This window comes from Meleagris gallopavo, chromosome 2 (genome assembly GCF_905368555.1).
Source record: "Meleagris gallopavo chromosome 2, MGAL_WU_HG_1.1, whole genome shotgun sequence".
Lineage (NCBI taxonomy): Eukaryota > Metazoa > Chordata > Aves > Galliformes > Phasianidae > Meleagris > Meleagris gallopavo.
In genome coordinates this window covers 54,536,732-54,561,091 of record NC_139405.1, presented here as the reverse complement: position 1 = coordinate 54,561,091, position 24,360 = coordinate 54,536,732, and the positions used below count along the sequence as shown (strand labels likewise).

The 24,360-nt window shown below is 39.1% G+C and overlaps 1 protein-coding gene across 4 annotated transcripts in view; it reads left to right on the top strand.

The window, feature by feature from the left end:
* PDE7B (phosphodiesterase 7B) overlaps window positions 1-24,360 on the top strand; it is a 167,635-nt gene that overhangs the window by 112,879 nt on the left and 30,396 nt on the right. For 3 of the 4 annotated variants that reach the window (XM_085217245.1, XM_085217244.1, XM_085217242.1), the window contains one exon: window positions 19,520-19,603. The exons of the other annotated variant lie outside the window; for it this stretch is intronic. In XM_085217245.1, the coding sequence (XP_085073371.1) occupies window positions 19,520-19,603 (84 nt within the window). The remainder of the gene's footprint in view (window positions 1-19,519; window positions 19,604-24,360) is intronic. 4 annotated transcript variants of the gene reach the window in all.

The following is a 24,360-nucleotide window of genomic DNA, read 5'->3' as shown; positions in this document are numbered from 1 at the left end:
TTCTATTTCAGGATTTTAAAGTATGTATTTTTAACTGAGGTGGTAGGGAAGTGATCATGTGTACTCCAAAGCAATCATGTTCCAAAAAACACTTAATGAATGGGAAACTTCATAGACCAAAGCATGGTGCGATGTCTTATGATGGCATGTTATCTGAAAGATGCCAAATGCCCAAAGAGAAGCTGAGAAGATTTTATTTTTCAAAGTTTTAGTAAAGCTGCCAAGCTAAAGAGCTCCAGTTATAAAGTATTGTTTAGTGTCCTGCAGTTGAGACAAGGAACCTTTCCCACAAGATTTGAATTATTTTTTTTTTTGCAAGCTTACATAATAGGTTTCATTAATTGTATCTATTAGGGAAACTTTTTACCAAAACTGTGTTCCACTGGTGACTAGCTGCTGTGTAGATACCTTAAGGTAAGAAGTATCTGGGAAATGAGATTTAAACAACTTTATATAGCAAGAGTTTGCATCTGACTCAGTGGTTTAAGGAATGTATGCAAGAGGCTGTGCAAAAGCTATTACAAAATGAAAATATAAGTAAAATCCAAGCAGTTAGTGAGCAACAGGGGCTTAGATTTGGAATGTCAGCACCCACCCACCTGCACTTTGCTGAAGGCCTAACACATTGTGGAGCTGGAAAGAAATGTTCCTTGACTTTAAAAACATGTGGCTAAACTGTGGTGTAAAGTCTGTCCCCAAAACTAGCCATTATAGAACTTCAAGTGAGGCCTTGTACATGAGAAGATAGGGTTTTAATAACAACCATATTCTTGTCAGGAATTTGGCAACCTAAAAGTTCAACAACTCTGAACAGAGGTTAGCACTTTAAGTAACATTTCCTAGAGGATTTTGGCTTATTTCATTCCTAATGCAGTTGTATTGATATTTCAGTGGCATTTTTCTGCACTATTTGAAGCTACAGGATATATAAATGAAGAAAAAAATGAACAGGGCAGAAAGTGTTGTATTGACTTTTTTGACGCAGAGAAAAATGGGTTAGATGGAACCTAGCTGTACATTTACTATTTGCAGCTTGCAGACATGTCTTTACGGTGAGGAAGGAGGAGTGTTTGGAAAGCAGTTTCCCTGAAGGAAATTCAGAGGGAGAACATTAACTTACAGCATGTGAGGTCTGAGAGTTCAAGATCTTATTCTACTTCCTGCCAAAGCAAAGAAAAAAAATAATAAATTGGCTTTACTACCAGAGATAGACTTGATTGGTTGGTCTCAAAAATGAACTCTCAAAATCTTCAGTGGAAATGAGATTTGGTGGGAACAGTATGAATGATTACGATGGTCAGTGACCTGGAGAATAAGGATAAACCTCCTGCATTAGGAGCAGAAATTTCAAAGAATGTGGAGAACATATAGATCCATGAGGGAAAATAACAAATTATCCTACAGTGGAGAGGGAGAGCTTGTGAAACAAGATGCCTTCTCCTTTCTAGGAGGTACATCTCTAGTGGTAAAACATTGCACAAAGTTGTCTGCAGCTCTGCCAACCTCTACTCTCAGATGAGTCCAAAGTCATGGCATTCAGTTAAAAACCCCAGAGCTGTGTGGGTGGAAGGGCCTTCCAGGGTCTGCACTCCAACCAGCTGCTCACAGCAGTTCACACTGGTTCACTCAGGGCTCTAGAAACAGCATGGTCTTAGAAACTTCTCATTGAGACTTCTCTGACTGAGACAGCACAGCCTCAGTGTGTCATCAATTCAAGAAAGCTGAAGTCTTCCATCTTAAACAGGAAGGCATAAGAGCGTTTCAAGTAGTGTTCCAGGCAACTAGTGAAAAGTAGCTTGAACAAAACAAACCAGAATAGCATGAAAAAGATTATTGTCTTATTTAAAACAACAGATCTGTCATACAGACTAGAGTAGGACAAAAGAGTAATGTTGGATTGCATTTAAAAAAAGAAAACACAAACACTTCAAAGCATAAAATTTGGGTGACGAAGAATAGCAGAAACTTGGAAGGACTGCACTTGAAAGGTAGTAGCATTTGAAATAAGCAGTGAAAGAAAAAGTAGTTGGAAATTGGATTTTAAAAACAACGATAAAGGGAATGATGTTATTACAAAGCATGAGATGGGGAAAAGCTAAAATAAAGCTGAGCAACTGATCTTTCCTCCTCTGGCAACAGTCTGTCAGTTACAGTGCAATCATAGAATGACTTGGTTTGGCAGGGACCTTGAAGACTGTCTAGTTCCAACATTGGTGCAACAAGCATGGCTGGCACCCACGGGATCAGGCTGCTCAGGAACCCATCAAGCCTGGTCTTGAACATCTCTAGGGGTGGGGCATCCACATATTCTCTGGGAAGCCTGTGTGAGTGACTCAGTACTGAGTGAATACTTTTTTCCTAACATCTAACCTAAACCTCCCTTCTTTCAGATTAAATCTCTTCCCCTTGTCCAATCGCTATTTACCAGCATAAAAAGTCAGTCCCCCTCTTGCTTGTAAGTTCCTTTCAAGAACTGGAATATCACAGTGAGGTTTCCCTGGAGCCTTCTCTTCTTCAGGCTAAACAATTCCAACATCTTCAAACTTTCATTATAGGAGAAGTGCTCTAGCCCTCTGATCATCTTCGTGGACCTACTCCAACAGCCCCACATCCTTCATGTACTGGAGGCCCCAGGCCTGGGCTCGCTATTCCAGATGGGGCCTCATGAGGGCGGAGTAGAGGGAGGCAATCACCTCCCTCTCCTTGCTGGCCATCACTCTTTTGATTCAGCCCAGGATACCATTGGTCTTCTGGGCTGCAAGTGCATGCTGCTGGCTAATGTTCAGCTTTTAGTCCATCAGGATCCTTAAGCCCTTCTTGGCAGGGGTGCTCTCAAGGAGTTCATTTCCCAGACTGTATTCATATTTAGGATTGCCCCAACCCAAGTGTAACACTTCATACTTTGCCTTGTTGAACTTCATTAGGTTCTTGTGGGCCCCATTTTAAGCCTGTCCAGGTGGTAGTCTCCCAGATAAGTTGTTCAAAACCTCCTGAAGAGCTTGGGTGAGGAAGGTTTAAACATTTGGCTGTCACCAAGCTAGGGTGGATTTTCACATGTTGGGGGGGGAAAAAAAAAAAATAGAGGAAAAACACCCAAGTTGAAGTATATGACCAAATGGGCAATAAAGGAGGGAACTGACTGGACCTTCCTTGCTATGGTGAGTTTTAAAATATGTGGTGGTCTCTTGATAGAGAAAGTACCGTTGAGCAGATAGAGTGGATATTGACAAACGCTGTTTATAGGAAACCATGGCTTTGGAGTTAAGTTGCTAGTTCCTGTTTCTGCTGTATATAAGGCTGTTTATGCTTTTGAATTAGAGAATGGAATGTCTTTAAGCTGCTAATTAACGTGGCAGGAGCCTGTGGTGTCTACAGCTATAGCAGGGGAACATCTGTCTGCAGCAATTAGGCGGGAGCTTCTCGACTAAAGGACCACTTGCAGTTAGAGTGGGTAGTTTGCCAGGCAAATGATGTAGGGCTGTTTATACAAACCACTTTTCCTCTTAAAATCAATTGAATAGTAAACACACAACCTTGGCAGTCTTTGGGCATAGAATTAATTATGATAAATCTGAGATACTAAGCGTCTGCTATTTTGAAAATATTACGTTGGGTGGGGAAATCCTTCAAATTAATTGAGTAGTGTAAGAATTCATACCACTCTGACAGGAAAAAAAAAAAGCAAGGTCTTTTTAAAAGTGTATTGTACTGTATAAAATAAAAGCCTTTGAAGAATGGGCAGAGATGGTGCCCTCTTGGGTGTGCAGAATAGTTTTTTATTAAAATGAGTATACTTCTACCTCCTGGACTATTTATTACTTTTGTTAAAAGCAGAGTATTAAGGTTGTATCTAATGTGTAAACCTGTTTTATGCTTAAATAACTATATTGTCCTGCAAGGAGTAGCATATGAAATCTCAAAATATTTGAAGGTACTCTGTGGAATAGGGCTTTTTTTTCCCTAGTATGTTATTCTTAGTGTATGTAATGCTAATATTTGTAAAACATTCTCATAATACTGCATGCTCTGTCGTTGAATAAATGATGTACGATTGCAAGAAAGCTAAAATTGATCTTAACAGAAAATATACAAAGACTTGGCAAAAGCAAATAAAATTGTAAAGAAAACAAATAAAACAATGAAAGAAGTTTAAACTGAACAGTGAGGAAAGATGTAGAACAGTTGCCCTTTGTACTCCCTTGGCCCCATCCTAGATGTACTGCGAAGAAAAATTTGTATCCTGTTGTTACTACTTCCTTTGTGACGATGCATGTTTGCAGATGATGGTGCAGAGGCTGCTGGGAATGGCAATTCTGTTTTCAGTACCTAGTAGTTGTGGAAGAAACTAGAAAAACAGCTCCTCTCCTGCAGTATTCTGCTTTTAGCTACCTATGCTTTTCTTCCGAGAAACCTGTGTTAGAGAGATTTTCTGATATCCTACCTTTCACTATAGCTAGACAAGATATTGTCCAAAGCAGTAATCTCATATCCTACCAAACCTGTGATTTGATAAAACATAGTTCACTTTCTTTGTCATATGGTCTCATCAGGTGAGGCTGGTAAGAAAAAGTAAGGGGTAGGATCCGTTTTTCACTTAGCTGAATATCAGAGGGATAAACTTAATTGTAGACAAAATCTTTTGAATTCCAGTAGATGTTTTATGATACATTTTTTTCTGTTGAATATGTTAACATACTGATGGATAAAAGCCTTACTTCTTAGTAGCAGTTATGTATATTTCATTACATAAATATAATATTAACCTTAATTTCTTGAAATTTCTGCCTGTTGCACTGCAGATTTTTACCTAACTGGCGATAAAAGAAAAAAGAAAAACAATTATTTATGTTTTGTATCGGATTTGTTGGAAAGTGTATTGGTCACTGCTGAGTTGTCCTTGCAACCTGGTGTGACTGCCGTAGCAATGCATGGTGAAACAAGGTCTTGAGTTGTAATTTCCAGCTCGGTTTCTGATCTGAAGTCAACACTCCTCAATAACATCCAAGGAGAATACCGTGTTTTTATAACTATGATAGGATTCTCTTTGCCTGAGGTTTCCCCCTTTCTCCCACCACCAACTTGTTTCTTTTCCTTCACTGACTGATGATTGGTCAGACTTCACAGCATCTAAATGCAGATGTAACCACTCCATTTCTGACAAAAGGGAAAGTTTGGGAACAGAGACTGCTGCTACTGCTCCAGGGCATAGGGAAGCACTGGCTGGGCTTATCCTTCAGTGTGAAGCTCATGACAACTTGTCCCTTGCTGTTGCTCCTAGGTCACCTCAAACCAACACATTCACATCTTCAGAAGCCACAGCAGTGATGTCACTTTCTGAGATAGGAAATCACAGTCATAGAGAAGATCAAGAGCTAGGTCACCTCTAGACCTCCGTTCCCCTTGCCCCAGAGGTTGAAGATATCTTCCGCTTATATATCCAAATGGAAAATTGCTTTGGAACATGAGATGTGTCTTTTTGGGTAAAAAACTGGACAGTACCCCTGGAAGGAAGTAACCACATGTAGGTACTTCCACTGGCCCTTGTGCCAGCAACCAGCTGGAGAAGGGCTGGCCATAGGAGCCAGTGCAAGGACTGATTCGTTCTGCACCCATACTTGGTATCTGAGCTCTAGGGGGGGCGGGGGGGAAAACACAAAACCAAACTAAGTTACTAAGTTCTATTTTATAAAAAAAAAAAAACAGAGAATAATAACATCTTTTAGTGAAACAACAGACCTCAAGTGTGAGCTCACAACTGCAGTCTGTTTGCCATACAAATAACTTGCTGCTAAAAAAAAAAAGTGATTTAGTTTCCTGTGACAATCCCTTTGTGTTGTGATGGATCCTGTTCAATTCTAGAGAGAGACTTGCTCATCCATGAGGTTTTGGGAAGCTTAGTTTAAGGTGAACTAGAATATACATCCTTCATCAGGATTTCAGGCTCACTCCTTCCTCCTGGCAGAATTCTGATCAATACTTTACTGTGTGTAATTAACATAGAATCTGTTTGAATATATTGAGTACACTGCAACAGCTGTGTGGGACTAAGAGAATATGGCAGTATGCATCTTACATTAGAACCTGTTCCAAAATATCAGTCAGTTTTACAGCTACAGATGAAATTCTATGTTGTTCTTCACTAACATGATGATAATAAGCTGATTCTTACCTATCATCATGGACTTTCTTGTCAGTGTGAAACCAAATTAAAATTTAACTTTTTTTGAAATGCTTAAATGCTAAGGTCAGTGCTTCAGGTTTGGTGAAACCTAGGCAAACACTTGGGAGAAAGAAACTTTTTGCTAGAAGTCCCATAAGCACAGAGTTGTTTTTCTGTAATAAATTCAATATATACTTTGTAGGACCTTTGCATTATATTTGTATATTTTGTCATTTGTAAGTGTAGTCTCACCAACTGACGTTATTTTTTTATGCAGTTCTTGAATTTTCTTTGGTAACTGTTAGCTATTCAATATAATAAGGTAGAGTCTAGGAAAAGCAGAAGTGTTTTTTGGATGTCACTTTAAGACACATTCTGTGTTTATTCAGCCTGATCTGTTTTGAAGAAAAAGACAGTAATCTTCTTTTTCTGGGTTGTCTTGCAATTCCCAGAATAATAATGTAAAAAAAAAAAAAAAAATCTCTGCTTAGTATGAATTGCGTAGAGTATGAAGAGTCAAGAAATACTTTTTATATGCCTTCACACACATATGCCAAAAAAGTCTTTGCCAGAGTTATTCTCTATTGGAATTTGCAGAGGTTTGTGAAAAGCAAATATTGAAACACTCTTGTTCTTTCTTTCTCCTTTAAAATATTGGATGAGGAGGAGCATGGGGAGTTGGATTGCTCAGAAAGGGATCTGCTCAATGAATATCAGAGCCCTGGGGTTGTTAAACCATAATTTAAAGGTAAATTCTAAGACAAAACAGAATTGAATTATATTTTGTGCAGTTTATTGCTCTTTTAAGGTTTATAAAAACATCCCTGTATTTTTTGCTTCCACTCAAAAAAGCCTGTTTGTTGTATAAGTTTTAGATTACACTTTCCTCCTCTTTCTGGAAGACATTAGCAATTACTTGCATTCCCTAAGAACGTGTTAATCTATAGGAGACAAAAGTGTGAGCTTCTGTTCTCAGTCATGGTCATGGAGAAAGGCGGTGCTGCTCTGTGGGCTGCCAGCAGAAGGATTGGGCACTTGTGATGTGTAGTGCTTAGGGCATAGCAGGCTGTCCTTCCTCCAGGATGCCTGGCCTTCCCTCCCAAAAGTTGGTGCTGGTCGCTGATGTGACACTACCATTCATTGCTTCAGTGTGTTAAGCTGAAGTCTAAATCAGGTGTATATAGTTATGGGATGAAGGAGATGGCTCAGCTAAGCTATGGGTGCCATTTAGTTTTACTTTAGATAGTTAATAATGCAACTGAACTTTAACAGTGAAGGGAATACATAGAATAGGCTGATATTTGAGTAACTTGAGACTAATCCAGAGTTTTTTCTTTTGCCACCCCACAAGCTTTTCTAAGGTTTTAAAAGTTGGATGCTCATGTACGTAGGGCTGACCATAGGCCACAGTAGTGATGCCTTTAAGGCCAGCAGTCATTTTCCAGTCCTGATTAATGCAAGCTACCTCAGAGGAACAAGGCTGTGAGAAATGCAAGAGGGAGCTTCCTTGGAATATCCTGGCTGTAGAAACTTCTCCTCGTGTTCCCCAAGCTATGGAATAATTCAGTATTGAAAATGTCTGAATAGCTGCAATGACCTGCTATTATTATTGAAATATGGCCTTCTAAATCATTTTATTTTTAATTTTTGAAAACCTTAATCACAGTATTTATTAAAATAGTTATTGGCTTTTTTTTTTTTTTTTTACTAAAAATAAAGTTTCAATAAATGAAAAAAAGACTGGCTTGGTACTTTAAGTTTGCATTCTTATAGGTTTTAATAACATGGCAATATTTTTTTCTTGTATAAGATAACAGCTCTAAATGTATTTTCTTCATGTTCACATATAGACAGGCTAATGTAGATACGTACAGGTTTATATATACGTTTTTATGTACTCTGCTTCATTTTGGACTGGAATACTCAGAACAATAGAGTGAAAGCATTAGTTTTAGTTTCTCCTACTTAAAAAGAGACTTATCTGGAAAACTAATCTTATTAACAGAGTGTGTTAGAAGCAGCTTGTGGTAATCGATCTGAACCTTCTCTTAGCAGATAACTCCAAGATTATCCATGTTAGGAATGGAAATGCTTGCAAGTTGCTAAATGCTAGGCAGGCTAGGGTTCTGGTGGTTTGGTTTTGGTTTGAAGATCAGATCAATAATAAACAAGGTATACATGTTTAAAAAATACAGTGTAAAAAAAGCAGGAAGACAGAAGCTTTTTCCAAGAACAGTCAAGCTCTGCTTTCACTTTATGCAGCTTTATTCCTGTGTCAGGCATCAAAATGAAAAAGATTCCACTCCAAATATTTATATTATCTACATATGTCACTTTTATTTGTTTTCTAAACAGAAAAAGAAAAAAATCTTATAAGAAAAGGGTTTTTTTTTTTTACCAACATAATACTTTTGGATGAAAGAATATTATATAATAAAATATGGTCTAGCTCAGGAAATACTCATCTTGAATAAGCAAATAATACGGGAGTACCTGTGCTTATTTTGGACAAAGTTCTCTTGCCTTTATTGTTGAATAATTCATGGACTTATTGAGTTACTTGTATGTTCCACAGAGAAACTAAACCAGATTCAAACCAAAATGAAAGAAGGTTTGCAGCTGTTGGCCACAGATACTGGTTTTGAATACAAAAAAGAATCCATTGCAAATTATGATGGACAAACAAAAGACCTTCATTCATCTCAAACAGTTGTTCCTATAGTCTCATGTGTAGGGTAAAACTCTAAATCACAGCAAAGCTACAGGCTGTGAGTGGTTTTCTCCTGTGAGATTTTACTGGCACCTTCTTGTGCTGCCAAGTCAACGCAGTACTGTGCCCCACTTTCCCCGTTCCTGGTTTCCAGCTGTGGAGGCTCCTGGGGTAGTCTCATGGGCAAGGCTGAGTGTGGCTATTGTGGATGCGCATCCTGGTGTGAAACCACACAGCGTTCCAGCCTGAGGAGAAGGCCGTGAGTAAGGGGAGGCTGGGCTAACACCGAGTCGCAGTGGAAGGGAGGAAGGCAATGCATCATGGCTGAGATACCAATATGTTTATTTACATATAGTGCAGAGGGGAGATTGTGAATGCTCCTCCTCCAAAGCATTCAAGGCCAGGCTGGATGGGGCTTTGAGCAACCCGGTCTAGGGAGAGGTGTCCCTTCCTATAGCAAGGGGTTGGAACTAGATGGTCTTAAATGTCCCTTACAACTCAAACCATGCTATGAGATGGGAAAGAGGACATGAAGAATGTGCTGTGACTAATAGGTTAAAATGAGTTAGGTTAATACACATGATTGAGACATTTACTTCAATGTGTCTCACTTGATTATGTCTGAAGTTGACTTAGAATGTTGTGCAAGCACCATCTGATCTTTAGAGAGAGGTGTTCTATACAGAGAGATCAGTATAGACTGGATGTCCTCTGATGTGCAGTGGATTGTCAGCCAAGCAATGCTAGTACAGAATGAAAAGGGAGTAAATCCCAAATCCCTGCTCACCTCTTCCAAGGGCAGAGCTGTATTGTGTAAAAACTGTTAACAGATTTTGAGATTTGGTTGATAAGATATTAAGCACTACAGGAGTAGGCAATATGTTGTTGCAGTGGTGGTCATTGCATTACTACACACAGTTTTGAGCACATATATTTTGTAGCTTCGTTGGAGAGGGAAAGTGTAGAAATCTCTTGCACAAAACTGTGGAAAGAGAGGGAAATTTTCTTAAATGTCCTCTCGGAGCTGAATGTAAATTTTATTTTTATGGTGTGAACGAAAACCTTTGCATTCATTTTCTTTGAATGCTGTTGAACTGCAAAGTGTTTGAGGAATGCTGATGTAAAAACAACAATCAGGACTGCAAATATAAGATCCTTTTGAACCACTGATGTCCTGCATAGGACAGCTTGTTGTCTACACAGGACAAATAAAACACAGAAGTGGAAAACTCAGGCGTGGAAAGGAAACCAAGGAGTAGGCTGAGGGCTTATGATTGTCATCCTGTGTTTAAAGTTCAAGAGTGTCCCCTTTCTTTCTGTCTCAGAAATTATTGAATGTTTTTCAAAAGCAAGTTCTATGTGGTCTATTCTGCTTTGGAATTATCAGCATTTTCCTATTAATATTTGTCATTATATCAATTGTTATTTTATATAAGTAATCAATTATCAATTTTTAAGCACTGGCTCTGAGAGATGCATATGGGTTATAGCAACAAAACAGTTTCAGCTTGTCTTCTCAATAACATTCAGACAGAAAACAAGTATGATGCCTTGGGGCTCAGGTAACCTATCAATGCAAGCCATAAAATGCAGGAACTTGCAAAGTGGTGTTCTTGAGGAACTTATAGAATAAAAAAGTATTACATTAACAATGCACATTAAAAATCATTTAATCAATATTATACATAAGTGAACACTGAGAATTAAGACCAATAAAGCAAGTGGTGAAACATATGAGAAAAAAAAATCTGTTCTTCAACTGTAAAACTATTTTTGGTGGATTCAGAGACTCCAGTTTAAAGCATTGATAATACTCAAATCAGAAATCCATATAGTAAAATCAGATGAAGATAGATGCTTGGAAGTTGAGTTTTAAGTTGCAGTACGTAGGTAAGTGCAAAGGGGTCTCTGAAAGTACAGCCATCTCTAGAACATTATTACAGGTAAGAAAATGATTTATAGTTTGGATGGCTTAGATCTGAGTATAACTTTTGAGTGAAGAAAATTGTATGTGTTGGGCACTGAAAATAAAGTACCTTGACCTAGGGCATTTCAGATACAGATTTGAACTCTGGATTTGGTTTTGGCATTGTTCTTAGATAAAATACAAGTTCCTTGTGATTTTTCTTTAACACAGAATGAAAGTCATATTTATAATTCTTAACCTATTGTGCTAAAATTGTGTATAGAGGATTGAAAGTATACAAGCCTTAGAAGTTTGTTATTAAATGCATGTTTATTTTAGTAGTTTTGAGTTTGGCAAAAGACTGCAGTCCAAGAAATACAATTTAAACAATTAATGATGTTTTTCTTTTTGCTGCAATTTATTTGGGAGAGGGATGAGAGTACCATGACAGTAAGATATTATCTTTGCTGTTGCCATGGTAGTGCAGCCTACCTGTTGCTAAGAACATGCTGTAGCTGTTGTTATTACCTTTATTACAGCTCTTAACATTTCAGAATGTACCCTTTAGATTTTAAGGTGTTATTTTAGATTTAATTTTGTATGTAAGAAGGCCAGTAAGATTTGCCACTTTCCAGCAGAGATGTACTCTAGTGCAGAAGCGATAATACCAATAGAAATACTTGATTCTGCTAATGTAGGTTCCATCCTTTACCATAGAGTAATTTGCAAGCCTGAATTGTTATTCAGGAAGGCAAGAATTATCTAGATAGTTCAGTGCTGTGTCGATTATTAGTATTCTCTTTCCCTTGGAAGTTAATGATCGATGTTTGGATGCAGAAAAGGCTGAAGCCCCAGTAATAATGCAGTATCAAAACATCAAAACAGAAACAGGTGGTACTCAGCACTAGAGCTAGAAATGAAGTACTCAGCTCACTAAAAGGAACATGTCCACTGTGAGTCCAATTTCTTGATCCAGCAAAGTGCTCTGGGACCTCTGTTACTGCTCAGAGTGCTGCTGCAATTTGGGACCATGGCAGCGCTGAGACTCAAGATGCTTTCAGTGCTGTGTTTCCACTTGTGAGTGCTGCGAGCTGCAGGCGAGAATGGGAATTATAAACGGATCTCTCAGGGGGGGGGGAGAGGGGAGGGTGGTGGGGGTGGAGGGAAGAACAAAAAAAGAAAAAACAACACAGAATTTCCTCTTAGCTCCCTGTTTTATTTTCAGCTTTCAATAGTGCATTTAGCCCTCTAGGTAGTTATGCTAGATGGCAGAAACAAAATGTTTACCATGGTTGTCTACCCTGTCTCTTTCAGGTGGAGATGGATGATTTCTGCCTTCTGCATTTATAACACAATAATTACACAAGTCTCTGTGCCTTCTCGCTGCACACTTTTTTCCAAGGCCTGCCTATTGCCTTTATTTCTGTAACCCTGTCTCTTGCTAGCAGTTACCAGTCTCTGTCATTCCTTTGCATACAGAGTCCATTAGCAAGTTTATAAAATTCCTGCTGGCAAACTCCAATGTCTCGGTTTTTAATGTCTCCAAAACTAAGTTTGCATATGAGTAAGCAGCCTGTATAATTTACCCATTTTCTTATGTTCCCTTTCTGTCTTTGTGTTCTATGGCACTTTGTGTGAACTTTATATGAGCTTCTTCATATAGGCTAGAATTAAGTATTTATCAATTAGAATTAATTGTTTCTTTTCATAGGGAACTGTAGTGCAATTACTATTGCATAGCAAGTGTTTTGCTTTAATGGAGCTGTGGGATAATGCTATAGAGATGAGACTGCACCGTATGTACTTGAGGGTGTGCCCTCACACACTGGTAGGAGCTGAAGTTGTGTGTGTCTATTGGTATTTATTACAAACTAAGTAGTATCAGTCACAGGGCTAATTGCAGTTTAAAATGTACTTACAGATAAGTTTGGTGTGGTCCCAACTGCCTGAAAGCAATCCTCATGGATAAGGCCTGGGATTTTCCCCACATTGTGCTGTGTTTGTAGCCATGGTACCTAATTTAGGAGCAGCATGACTTAGACTCACTGCAGTAAAAACCAAAAATGTGCAGCTGTGAAAGGCAACCAGTCTGTTAAGTGTTAGTCACTGGGTGGAGGTACCTATTCTCCCCTTGCTTACACCTGAGGATACGTGAAATACATCTGGCCTTAAGGTAATAATTCATATGCATTACTAAGCTCAGAAACAACTGAAAGCACTTCCAGTGCAATATAGAATACTGACATTTTGGAAAGTTACCTTCATTAGAACATGCAGGATTAATTATTTGTTGTTGTCAGCTCTGGCTGTTGTTTTGGTTGGATGCAGCTGCTTGCTTCTGCATGCCCTCGGTTTGCTCGTGCAAGTACAAACCGGTGTGGGAAGAGGACATGGGTATGGGCAATGACTGCTCTTACCTGGCTCTCTGTGGCAGCTTTCTTATCTCCTTGGATTTCAGTTCAAATTCTGCATGCTGTGACAGTTTTGCCTCAAGATCTTTCAGTTCAAAACCTTTTCTCCCAAGTTATCAGGTGTGATATAATATGCTTTAAGGAAGGATTGCAAGAGTGTCTGTCAAATTTACTTATAGTTACATTTACTACAGATGCTCATGTGCCAGAGTGGACAAGTGTTCAAGGTACGTCTGCAGATCCTAGTGTCTTCCCCTAGCTGTGCATCAGGCCACGTGATTATATCAGGAGACTATCAGTATTGAGGAGGGTTTTATGAACAGACTGTCAGCTTCTGTTCTATCATGTATCCAGGCTGGCACAAGTACAGCTAATATTAAGAAATTAAGATACAGCAGTTGTACGGACTTTATTCAGTAACGGAAAGCAGAAGTTATGCTTGCTCTCTACAGTCAGGCAGTGCCAGTAGTTTATGTTGAGCTGGCAACCACAATTCACTCTGAATACAGTTCCGTAAGAAAGCAGAGGGTGAGGGATGTCTTATCTTCAAGAGTTGCTGGTTTGGAAATGGAATTTTGAAAGCTGAAACTCAAGTAAGAAGTAAAAATAAATAATTGTAGCTCAAAATATGTTATCTCACTGAAATAAACTTTTTCCAAAAAATTCAGATCTCCATGGGGAATTCCTCGTTCCTCAGATTAGAAGTTTAAATTTCTCCTTTGTGAAAGGAAACTCGCAAAACTTTTGTAATTCAAGCCTTTACCTGCAGTACTGGTATAAGAATTATTCTGTTCGTTTATTTACTTTATTATTATTCTCTGAAAGTTGTATGTTCATGGGGTAGAACACTTCAAGGGGAATTAAGTGATCTTCTCTAAGGTTCTACACTATCATTTTATCTTTTTTTTTTTTTTTTTTTAAGAGATTGTCGACAGTTGTCTTCCTTTGCAGAGCCTTCTGAAACACAACTGCCAAATGTGTTGGGTTTAAACACTATTTAAGAGCTCATTAGGACTGTTAACAGAAATGGTGGAACCATCATGTGATACAGAAAATTTAATGTTTGGGAGCATTCAGGTACTTAAAACTTTGGTGCTCAAGTGGATGAAGTGAGGTGGCTCCCAGAGGGCTTCTCCCACTGGAAAGGAGTTGTACCATTTCCCTAAGGCTTAATGTCAATCTCTGCGTCTGCTCAAAGGAAACTTTGTTCACTTCAGATCTTATGCACATGAGGGAATAAGCATGAAGTGCTTTCTGCAGGCAGGAATTTACAGCTGCGATCCTTATAAAACTAGGAGAACTGAAGGGAAATAATCAAAACAAATACAAATCTTTATGAACAAGAGTTAGCTGATTTCAATTCAAAAATAGTTCCTTGAATCCTTTACTTGTTCTTAATCTTTCAGTCTAAGCTTGCCTTTCACCCAAAATAATGGTGTTTTAAACATCATCAGCTCATCTTCTCTCACCTGAGGAAATTCCAAGCCTTTATGTTACTGAATTCCATGCACTGGTGGCCTTGTTACTGCCCCTTTGTTTTCCACGGAAAGCACTCAGAGACTGCAGGATGTGTCCTAAAGCAGTCAGCTTAAGAAATACTTGGATGAAAATTGTAGAAAAAACTAACCAGAATAAATACTTGTAACCTCCTCTGAATTCTCTGTGGTATTCTGACTTACCACATGGAGCTGTATACTAAATAAAATAAAAAATTAGATGGCTCGCCCTGACTTCTACTGCACAAGGCTGCTTGGTTGTTTTGTCCCAGCTACAGACCTGTTTTCTCTCCTAATTTGTTGTGTTTACTCAGTGAAATTGAATCCCACATCACTTCAGGCAAGTCTTGGAGAAGTTGTTTTCTTCAGTGCATATGGCTGTTTGCTCCAAATGATGAGACAGCCCAGGGCCACTTCGTTCTTCTCTTAACCCTTCTGCCCTGAACCTGTGCTGTCCCTGTCTGCTGTCATAGCACCTTGGCTGTTGCCGTACTCAATTTTTTCCATGACTGTAAGCTGCTGTGCATGTCAGTCATGTGTTGTCAGCTGCCTCATATCACACAGGCTCCTGTTACCTAATACAGCTTTCTTTGACCTCTTTGCTGTCTTCTTATCTGCTCGTTGTAACGAGGATGAAGTAAAATTAAAGTGTGCAGTGACCGCAGGAGAGGTCTTCGCTGGAAGCTGTCCTGGTGGCTTGGCTGAAGCAAGAGTGCAGCAACTTCATCCTGACTGTGAACGTTCCAGCCACGCAACATCAGCCCGAAGGAGCCAGGGAGGACCTGTACCCTTGCCGTTTCCCTTCACCCTGTTTGTTTCACTTGGGAACACAATGAGCTGTCAAAATTTCCTGCCCTGCTTCCACAGAATCCTTCCTTTTGCTCCAAAAAGGATTATTTATCTTAAGCTGCTAATTGTATAAATTGTCAGAACAATTGTTTAGCTTGATTTTGAGGTGGAGAGCAAAGACATGTAAAGATCTTCTGGGGCTGATGAAAGTCCCATCAAAGCCAAATCAAATCAAAGGGAAGGAGACTGATGTGTTGCCATTAAAGGCCCTTGACTTACGGAAATTAAAAATCATGTGGTATGGTGCAAATCTGGGGCAATCCCTATTCTTAGGGATTCTCTGTTCAATGTATACTTATATGTAATTAATAGAGAAGAATATAAAAGTTTTCCTAATCAGTGCACCAAGAAAGAGTAGAGGAAGACAGGTGTGGTTGATTTAGCCCACCACCACTTCCTAACTAATCCTTCTCTGATGATGTAGGGAGAGACTAGTTGGCACCTGGCAAAGTATTCTGAAATAACAGATTGATGAGGTAGAGCTACTGGATAACATCTTTGACTCATCAGAAACTTGCTTTTCCTGAGGGCAGAGTTAATAATCCTGGAATATAAGGGCTTTAGTGGTTTTTATTAAGTCAGGGAATGCAGATTTATTCTGCATAAAGATTTCTATACTGCTTGACATAGTCCGAGCTTCTGTAGTCTGTAAAAATGTAAAATGATACAAATAGTTGATAATGATCATATCAGTAATTTTCCACAACTTCAGGTCCTCAGGTTTGCTGGTTAAAACTTGTTCACGTGTTCTTAACTTGAACTTTATTCATTGTCATACATATTCCTTACCAATTTCAGGTAAAGTTTCAGCATTTATTAAGACTTTACCATCAGTTGCTTGCATTATCTCTTTCTTCAGTATAAAAATTCCTCTGACAACGAAGATGGTTATTTTTTTTTTTTTTATTCTGCTGCTTATCAGCAACAGAGATTACTGCAGGATGATCTTTCTTAAATGAAATGATTCTCTGGTGCCCTGATCACCATTCTAGAGGTCCCTCTCCGTCCTTTTTCCAGGAGGAACTGAGCTTTCTCAGGCGCTCTTTTTTTCAGATGGTCTTCCATTAAGCGTTTTGTGTGATGGTATCAACACCTCCCTGGCCTCTGACTGTTGGAATTATCTTTCCCGAACTGTGTATATATTTTTGGGTTAGCAAGGCTTTAGTTCCATAGGAGACATGAACAGCACTGTGAGAGGAAGTTGTGCTGCTAGTAAAATGGAAGTGGAAGCTGCAGGCATTTGGGCTATAGAGGCAAAGAAGATCATAGTAGCAGTGAAGTTTATTTAAAATAGCTGTAGCTGTATATACCTGTATATACCCAGCTTTGCGTTATCATTAGATCTCACTAGCTTTGCTTCTAAGCCAAAGTCATTAATTAAAAACGAAAAGAAAGGGGAAAAAAAACTGTTCCCAGTATGAATCTTTTAAAGACCATGTAGTAATTGCTCACAAGCAGAAGTTTCCTTTCAGCGCACCTTATCTTCTTGCCTTTGGTCTTTTTCCAGTTTAAAATTTTTGTACTCATCTCTTGCCTTTTCTCATACATTTGATGAAGTCCATATGGTCGAAATATACTATAATGTTATTTTCCTACCTAAGAGCTATTTTATTTGAGATAATTCAGTGTCAGGCTTTATCTGATTTTGGTCTACCTTTGACGAGTTCATGTTCTGTTTTCTTCTATATTTGAGATGTCTCCCTACCTACAGCAGTCTCTCCATCAAAATTTGGGATCACAGTGTTAAGATGAGTCTCCATTTGTAACCCTGTATGATTGTGTTATTTTCCAGTACTATGGTGTACCTCTTGATCTGATAAGTCTGTTCTTTCATGTTCGGAGAGAAAAATCATTCTTTCTAAATTTACACTATTGCATATCTTAAGGTTTGGGGTGTTTTGTTTTTGTTTTGTTTTTTTTTTTTAGACTTTTGGGGTTTGAACTTTGTCTCTTTCAAATAATTTGTTGAGTCAGTCAGGAGTTATGTTTCCCAGTCCGTTAATGCAGGGGGTTATTTCCAGTTTCCTGTTAATTAATTGATGCATACAGAAAAACAAAGGCCTCAATTAAGGCATGCTTCGAGTCTAAACCCATTCTTTATTTGCTGATAGCTGATTGGTGGCAGGCTTGAGCCTGCCTGCCTTTTTTTTTTTTTTTTTTTTTAATGTACCCTGTATGCCCTATGCTTGCCATTGTTACCTTTTTGCATGGGTCAGCCAACGCAGTGGGTCTACCTGTGGCGACAAGCAATGCTTTTATGTGAAGCTGACAGGGGAGTTCTGACTCATGGATGCCAATGAATCCTGCTTCACTGTTTTACAAACAGAGAGAAGGGAATAGGTTTGTATACCTGCATTACTGCAGTTGTACGTGGCTTGAAAATGCACACCTCTGAGCTGCCACAGCCGAGGGGCAGGCAGAGGTTTGCCTCTCCTGCCATCCAAAAGGGTGTGTGAGGTCAAGGATAGCTCGGGTAGCTTGAGGCTGGCTCCTTGGAGCCAGTGGGGGAGCTGTGGGTTGGCAGCTGGGCACAGGGAACACATGTTCTGTCATTGGAAACAAAACGGCCAGATGAAAGTAAAGATTTGTATTTATAATCTGAAGTGACTGTGTTTGAAATATTCTTAATTCAAGTACATGCTCCTGTGTCTTTCATGCCTCTAAGGACCCCTAGAGGGCATAGAAGATTTTTCCCCCTTCAAATAGTCAACTTAATCATTCTGCTTGGCTTTCTTCCTTTAAACATAATTGCAAGCACATTTTAAGAGAACATTAGTTAGAAAAAATAACAGCATCTAACTAGGTCCTTCTTTCATGCTGGAAGACGTTTTCTTGTTTTTAAACATAAGCAGTAGAAGCTAGCACTAGCAGCCAAATTCTTCAATAACTTTTGTTTAGATTAGTCAGATGCTGTGTTCAGGTCCCCAGAGGAAGCACAATTCAAAATAACTAATAATTCATAATTGTACTGTGAACTCTGAGAGGCCTTTAGTGAGCTGTCTCTGGAAGTACAGTGAGTATGTTTTCAGCATGATGGCCTGTGCTCCTGCAGAGGAGGAATTGGTGTTGCAGAGAGCTGGAATACCCTGACCTGAGCTTTTAAAATCTCAAAACTTATTCTTTAAGAATATTTAAGATCTTGTTCTTGGGATTTTTCCCATACGGAAGTGGGGAAGTTACAGTACAATATACGATTTTTTTACATTTCCATATTTAAAAAAGCTATCTACTTTCTATCTACTTTGAGAGAGATTTTGTATTCCTTGCACATGCTGAGTAGCATCTTTCATCTCAAATGAGTTTTACCCGTTTCACCGGTGTTGCATAGCAAGTCAGGTACTAATCAGTGTGAGTTATATAGGGATACTTACCATTATTTTGTCACTTTGTAATGCCTAAATATACATTCTAAAGCTGTGGAATAATGCTGATTTGAGAATGTCAGGTTTCAGTTAAATAAAGCAGCTTCTGTGTTAGAAGCAAAGGCAGCTGATATTTTCCAGAATGCTTAAGAGCAGCAGTAAGAAAAACAAGACAAACAAAAAAACAACCCTTGTATTTTGGTTTTGGGCTTTTTTCATCATCTCATGGTTTTGAGGCCAGTCCCACAGCTTTGGAGGTCTGCTGGACAGTGAGCCCAGTCCAAGGCCAAGCCCTTCATGTGTGAAGCTGTGACAGTGAGAATTCAACTCACTTGTTTGGACAAAAGAAACAAGACCTCCAGCGTACTCCTGAAGCACTGAGAGTGTTCTTACTGAGCAGGAAGCTGCTCAATGGGAAGAACACATTTTTTCTTTTTCTGATAGGAGGATCAGCTGTAGTGCTTTACTCAGTTACCCAGGGATGTCATGGAGATGATTTCTTTGGACCTTAGTTTTCCCTCTGGTGGAGTGTAACGTCACATTGAAGAGAAAATAGATCTGGTTCTGAACAACAGAGAAAGGCAGCTGCCCCTTCTAATGTCTCGGGGGATTTTGTGTTTTGCAGGAGATGCACGGGTGAGAGGTCAGACAGGGGTTCTCTCCGAGCGCCGCGGCTCCTACCCGTTCATAGACTTCAGTCTTCTTAACAGTAAGTGCAACCCTTCCTTTGGGTCTGAATTTAATTTTTTTTTTTTTAATCAGCATAGAAAGTAAATGAACCAAAGTATCTCATCATATACATATCTGTAGTTCAGCTATCTTCACGCAGTCAGCATTAATAATCCTATTAATTTCCACGTAGTATTTCACTGTAAAATGTTGTGATTATATATGAATAGTGTCCATAATGCAGAGCATGTCAAGTAAATACAGTAGTGCCATGGGGTGTGCTGGGAAGAGCTGGGGTTGCTTCAGAATTAAAAAGATAAACCCCGATGTCCTTTAGCCTCTTAGCCAGCAGTTGGAACAGATTTATGTGAGTCTGTTATCCGGTCATATAGAATTGGCACAGACAGAGAGCATGTGACAGCACTGACCAGTGGTTTACAATAACATTAATTTTTCCAACAATTAGAACCCAATCCAAAGCCCCATGGAGTCTTCTCATTGACGTCAATAGATTTCGGGTCAGGCCAGCAGTGAACATCTGTTAAAAATAATCTTAACCTCATTTTGATTGAAGTTATTTTGCCACTGTTGTAAATAAAGGAGGGTAAATTTAAAAGGGGAAAAAAGAAAAGATACCGAGTTGGGCTTTTTTTACCTGATGAATTCTATATACTGATCATAGCCAATTAGCCAGTATGTAAATAAATAATAAAAATACAAATCGGAGAGCTCTTCATCTTGAGCTCTGTAGGATTGTCTCGATGTTGTGCTAATGCAGTGTTCGGACACAGGCAGATTAGATATGTCCCTGTGTACTGCACAGATTGCTCCATTTAGCCTCTGAAACAAAAGTTATTTACTGTCTTCATCAAAACAGACCAAAACTCCAACCATTTGTTTAGCGATTACACTTTTAATCTTCCAGCCATTATGGTTTTCATTAAAAAGCAATTATTAGACCAAACTTTAAAATCTTTTTGTTAGTCCTTTCCAGAAAAACTGGGAAGAGGGGAAGTAGGTGGCAGGAAGGAGGAGAAGACCAGCTGCAAAGGGAGAGGTCTGGCTGGGAGTCAGGAGGAAAGAGACTAATGGGCAGGGAGGACTTGGGCTCTGATCCTCTGCATTCACACGAACTGGCAGAAGTACTGCAGTTTAGTAAAGTGCTTGCTCTCAGCTTTGCTCATAGAAGGTGTTTTCTAGGTCATAACTCCATCCGAGTGCTTGCTGTGGCTGCGGTAGAAAGGTGTAAGGGATAGTACAGACCCAGACATTTTCCCAGGACAAACAGGGAATAACATATACTGGTCGTGCAGAGCTCAGGATAATTTCATACTGCCAATTGTTAATGATAAATGTGAAGAAAGAACTTCTTTATGGCTAGCTGGAAATACCGTTGATGCCCTCGTAAGGTCTGAGAGAAAATACTTTATGAATGAGAATTGTTTTAGAAGAGAATATATGCTCACATTTGAGTGTGACTAAGTGAATTCCTCATTTGCTTTTTATTCTGAATACAAGCATGTTATTTAAAATTCTCACTGTATGTTCTCCCCAGTTAAAGAAATCAAAGAAATTGACAAAAGGACTTTTGTTTTTATTCTTCGTAGACAGATCTTGCCAGTTCTGGGATGGGCTGGCGCTGCCCAGGGTTGTCAGGGGAGAGGGCTGTGAGGAGGGAGGCTGAGAGCCACAGCCTTTGATTGCGTGTAGAGCAGGGTGCTCTGTAACCTTTCTGCTCTACTGCTGAGCTTAAAAGTGATCTGTCTCTCTTCAGGCACCTCTGCTCCTACGTAGCAAGGCAGCTGGTTTTTATGCTCTCTGATGGTTGTGGGTTTTTTGTTTTGTTTTGGGTTTTTTGCTGCTTTTCCTTTATCTGAAAGTAGGCAATAAGATTGATCATGACTCTGCAAGGAAAAGCAGTGATCCTGATCTGGGGTTTCTCATTGTGTTCAGTTCTACCTATACTTTTTTTCTGCATGGGGAGTGGTGTAGCCTAATTTTTCAGTCCAAAGTGTGAACTGAAGTGACATTTATGACACAGATGGGCCTGGCTTACTAGATGACCTGCAGGTAAAGGAAGATGCTCGGTATTGGTGCATAAAGATGTGCTTTGCCAGGAAGTAAACAGACTATTTTATTTGTTTATCTATATCCATCAATTTCTTCTTCCAATGAATTTCTTCTGTGCATGATGTATGAACATCAAAAAGCATGATGCCACGTGTCCTAATGTCAATAGGCATATAAATACCAATGCTGTGTTGTGGTGTTTTTTTTTAACAATGTCTAAATCTTTAGGTTACGTTTTTTGCAACATGTTATATTGAGGAGGTGAAGAGAGCAGGGCATTAACCAATAGGCAGCTAACAAAAGCTGCTACAGTAATGAGAAGTTGGATGAGGCAGAGAAAATTTTATGGTAAACATCCTCACAACTTGCAGGGAATTGTATCGTAAACATTCCTCCAGTTTTTCACTAATTCAGACAAATGCAATTTTAACTGGAGCTATTTTCCTGTACCATCTGAAATATTGTTCTAAGTACCACCCTTGTTTTAAAGTAGGGGAGAGCACAGCTATTTGAGCTAACATTTGTGATGCCATCTAAACATTCCTCCAGTGGTTCTTTGTAATATGCAGAAACTCAATGAGCATTATTTCACCTTTTCAGTGCCACACTGTCAGGAACATAAGGATATTGAAAGATCCTATTGAAGATGAAGGATCTTATAGCATCTTCCTGTCTTTTCTGGACCTACTTGCAAGCCTTCCTTAAGATGTAGTTGCACCTATGGCTTTTGGGACTCTGAGATAATTCTAGAATTCAAAACTGCACACCTCACTGTGCTCACACCCACTGCTCAGTCTCCATTAACATTCAGCAAGTATTGATGAATGCCAGTGGGTGGTAGGGTAGAGCCACTGCCATGATGGCAGAGGATAGCCGCAGTGCAAGCTGTGCTGGGTTGCATGCAGCACATGGGCCAGGCACGCCTGGGTTAAGGCATCTGTAATTTAGCTCTCTGACAAAGTTGCTCACTGAGTCACTGGACTGTATCCCTCCAGTGACTATATGCCTTGATTAAGAGAGGTTTCATTATCCCTTGATGAGGTGTGACTGTGGTAGCACATCACTTCATTGCATTAATTAAAAGTTTGAGGGAATTCCCTGCAATAAATCTAGTGTTGTAGGTGGGCAAGCAGCAACAACCAAAAAGACTTCACCATATTATGGTTGGATTAGATGATTTGTTTTTTTGCCATTAAGATACATGGGTGATTAATAACTTCTTGTTTACAAATTTGCTTCTCAGTCTGTCAGAAAGCAAGGCATAGCGATTCTCTAGTTCCCATCTTCCTTACTCTAAGTTTTTCCACTGTACTGAATGGATGAATATTGTTAAAATGGTTTCTGCGTTCATTTTTTACGTTTTATTGAGCAATTCTGCATTAGGAACGCTTGGGTTTTGACCAAGAATCAATCATCCCTTTGCTTCTCTTATCTTGTGTGTCCCAGTACCCCAGTATCTGACAATTCTCATCTGTATAACTGATATTGGAAGGGTGGCATCACTGTTCACAAATGGTCTTAAAAGATTTCTTTTTTCATACACACTGCACAGCAAAAACTTACAGTGGGGTGTGAGAGTATCTAAAAGGTCAAAACACGTTTGCAGATATTCCAAGGATGTATCTATATGTTGCCTAGGATCATGCTGGCATTAAAGCAGAGGCCGAATCAAAAAAATAACTACTTTAAGCTTTGCTTAGCGAATAAATTAGTATGGATTATATGTTTTTATCAACAGATGGTGATAAACAGTGATATTAGTTACTACTCGGTCTTTTTCCGTGATTTGCAGTTTGAATGGAGTCAAGCTAAGTCCCCCGTTTTTCAGTTCGTGCATAACGTGATGCTTTGCCAGCGTGCGATGAATTATGTAACACAGAAATAAAAAGTATTGTCAGAGTCAGTAAAGGAAGATATGAATTCATGAAAAAAATCTCTATCTCAAAGAACCGAAGTCTGTGGATGTTTGAATCTGTGGTTTTTGCCTGTCTACAGAAAGATCCATTTGCAAAATTTACATTCATTTTTGGTTTTGGATTTCGAACAACTCTACAGCTTTCAGGTAGGGCCCTTCTCCAGGGAAAATAAAACTTAACCACAGCCACCAACCCAAAACTGAAACATCAAATATCCTGAATCCAAATGAATGAGGTTAAAAAAAAAAATTTTTTTTTTTTTTGGTTAACTGTCTTGTTTTGTTGCCTTTGGCTAGAAAAGGAAGTGGGAGTGAGAGATGCCTTTTTAAATATTTCTGACCTGGGTTAAGTTAGGACACTAGAAGTCTTGTGAAGAAGTTTAAAGGACTGATTGGATTACTCGGATCCCAACCCAGCCTGTGGAGATGAGGCCAAAGTTCCAGATGGTTATTAAATTAGAAAGAGAGATCTCATGAGGTCTGCATCATTTCTACATAATACCTCCCTTAGTCCTCATGGATAAACACGTCCAAAAGATACTCGTCAACTGTAAAGGCACACAGACTTCTTAATCAGGTTAGCTTGCATCTTGTTTGAATGACAAGAATATTTCCAGCACTGAAGTCAGCTTATGGCCTTGCTTTCAGTTTTCCTCTTCAAGAAAGAGGAATTGAGTTTCTCTTAATAGTGTTGCAGCACAGAGATTATTCTGTTTTCTGGAGACACTTCACACTGTACTCAAAAATTGTCACTGGAAGTTATCCTGGTCTGTCCTTGTCTTCCTGCACTCCTCCTTCAATCAAAGAACAGA